The 2,177-nt window shown below is 64.6% G+C and overlaps 1 protein-coding gene across 6 annotated transcripts in view; it reads left to right on the top strand.

The window, feature by feature from the left end:
* The window catches only part of CUNH14orf180 (chromosome unknown C14orf180 homolog), a 12,558-nt gene that overhangs the window by 1,446 nt on the left and 8,935 nt on the right, over nt 1-2,177 (top strand). The window contains exon 1 of one of the 6 annotated variants that reach the window (XM_019639192.1): nt 1,257-1,717. The exons of 4 other annotated variants lie outside the window; for them this stretch is intronic. In XM_019639192.1, coding sequence (XP_019494737.1) covers nt 1,349-1,717 — 369 coding nt within the window. In that variant the 5' untranslated portion in view covers nt 1,257-1,348. Of the gene's footprint in view, nt 1-1,256; nt 1,718-2,177 lie in introns of those variants that run through there. One more of the 6 variants, XM_019639196.1, reaches the window with a different exon arrangement.

The following is a 2,177-nucleotide window of genomic DNA, read 5'->3' as shown; positions in this document are numbered from 1 at the left end:
GATGGGTGACCTCGCCAGCCAGTCCGTGGGGGCCTGGACAGAACAAAAGGCAGAGTGAGGAGAGTTCGCTCTCCACTTGACAGTCCGGCGAAGCACAGGTCTCCCGCCTCTGGGCTCCAGCTGGAATCACACGGCCGGCTGGGGGCAGACTTGGGGCCTCTCAGCTGCCATGACCCATGAGCCACTGCCTTATAGTGAAGATCTTTCTCTCCACGGCCGTCAGGGCCACACAGCCACTGGGTGTCCTCTGCTTTCCCAGGGACAGCAGCTGTGCAACAGCAGGGAGTCCATGTCACTCACTGTGTCCCCGGGGCCTGGCACAGGGCCGGTGGGCAACGCAGAGCTGCGTAGGGGGGGAGGGGTGCATGGGGAAGGGGGGTGGCCATCACCAGGGGCGTTTGCTGCCCTACCCAAGCATGGAGGGGGGTGCCAGCCCCCAGAGCCCCTCGCCAACTTCCCCACAGAGCGTGAACAGTGGTGGGTTCCAGGCCACACATGGCCCTCAAGGGACCTTTTGCTCACTGCCCCTCCCAGCCTGGCATACCCTGGGGGCCTTAGGGGGCCCTGTGGCCTTACCCAGTGAGACACCCTCCTCCACTCCTAATGGAGAGAGGGGAGACATGGGCAGGGGCTCGGCAGCCCCCAATAGGTTGGAACCGGACAAGCCCATCAGGGGGCTGCCCACACTTGCCTCACCCTTTGCCAAGGCCTCAGGCAGCACCTCTCCCAGATCTGGCTCAATCAGGGCTGTCACACAGGCACCAGGAGATGGGGGGCTGCCTGAGGGGTACCGAGACCAAGCCAGGCCTGCCACCTCCTGGCTGTGTGACTTTGGGCAACTGGCCTCCCCTTCCTGAGCTGCGCATTCCTTATCAACAAATGTGGGGTGAGCTTGGAACCTGCCAGGCGGAGTGGCTGGCACTGGAAGCCAAACGCCCTCAGCCCCCAGGCCCCAGGAGGGCCCTGGGAGTGCTGGACCCCTCATCCTGCCACCCCCGCTGACTTGGACTCTGCCCCACTGGCAGGGGCAATACTGGGGTTCAGCCAGTGTGCACCTAATTGTCAGCTTGGAACTCGTGCTTTCCTAATCTTACTGAAACCCCAAACACGACAGGTGGGGGCTAGGCGCAGGGTGGGCCCCTCTCCACCACAGGGCTCCGCTCTGGGGCAGAGTCTAACTAGGAGCTGGACTCTGTGGTCAGCACACACCCCTCCCAGCCCCCACCCCCACCTCCCCACCTCTGACCCCAGTCCGTGGGTGCAGCTCCAGGATCGGCCTGGGAGGGGCCACCAGACCATCGTCTTGTCTGCAGGCCTGGCCTGTGTCCTCGGGGCCTGGGGAACAGCCATGTCCTCTCCTGCCCTGGGGCCAGTGGACTTTCCTTGGGGGTCACTGCTATTTCTGCCAAAGGGGAGAGGTAATTATAGCTCAGCCCTTGCCAGCTGGCCGAGCTCCACAACCCAGCAGAGGGGCCTGGGGCAGGGACGCAGGCCAGCCGTGAATGGCCCTGCAGTCTGGTGGGCTGCACCTCCAGACCAGAGCCAGCAGGAGGCTGGGCAGACGCGGCCCCATCCACCTACGCAGCCCAGTGCCCGCCTCCCCAGCGGACAAAGGGGTGCCGCCCTCCGAGACCTGCAGGACCATGCTGGACAGTGCCCGCTGGGGGACGCCACGGAGCCTTGCTGCCACTGTTTCTCAGTCTCAGCCGAAAGCCAGGTGAGATCCCAGATCCGGGACCACGGAGAAGCCCACTTACCATCTGGGAAGGAAGCCACCAGACCAAAGGGACATGCTGCGGGTGGCGGGCAGGGCTTGGGTGGAGGTCTGGCAGAGGGCGCATTGATATGGTGTGGTGGCGTTGCACTCAGCGACTTCCTGGCCCCTGGGCTCTGAGCCCTTCCCAGGCAGCCGTGCCCGACCCTTCCTCCCAGCGCCTGTCTGAGGCCCGGCCATCTGTGGGCAAAGTGGGCAGCCCAGTCCGTTCCAGCACAGAAGTGGGAGCATAGGCCTCTCCAAACATCCCAGGGCCAGGAGCCAAGTACAATCCCTTCAGAAGCCGCCAGGGGCTGGGGTCCAAGGCCAGGGCAGCAGGCGTATGGAGTGAAGGGGTCATGGGAAAAAGGACTAAACTCCCAGGGGACAGCAGGGCCCAGGGCCAGGCCCCAAGAGCAGCGGG

This window comes from Hipposideros armiger, unplaced genomic scaffold (assembly GCF_001890085.2).
Source record: "Hipposideros armiger isolate ML-2016 unplaced genomic scaffold, ASM189008v1 scaffold_43, whole genome shotgun sequence".
NCBI classification, from domain to species: Eukaryota; Metazoa; Chordata; class Mammalia; order Chiroptera; family Hipposideridae; genus Hipposideros; species Hipposideros armiger.
Note: the sequence above shows the minus strand (reverse complement) of the source record. Positions and strands in the feature narration are given on the sequence as shown.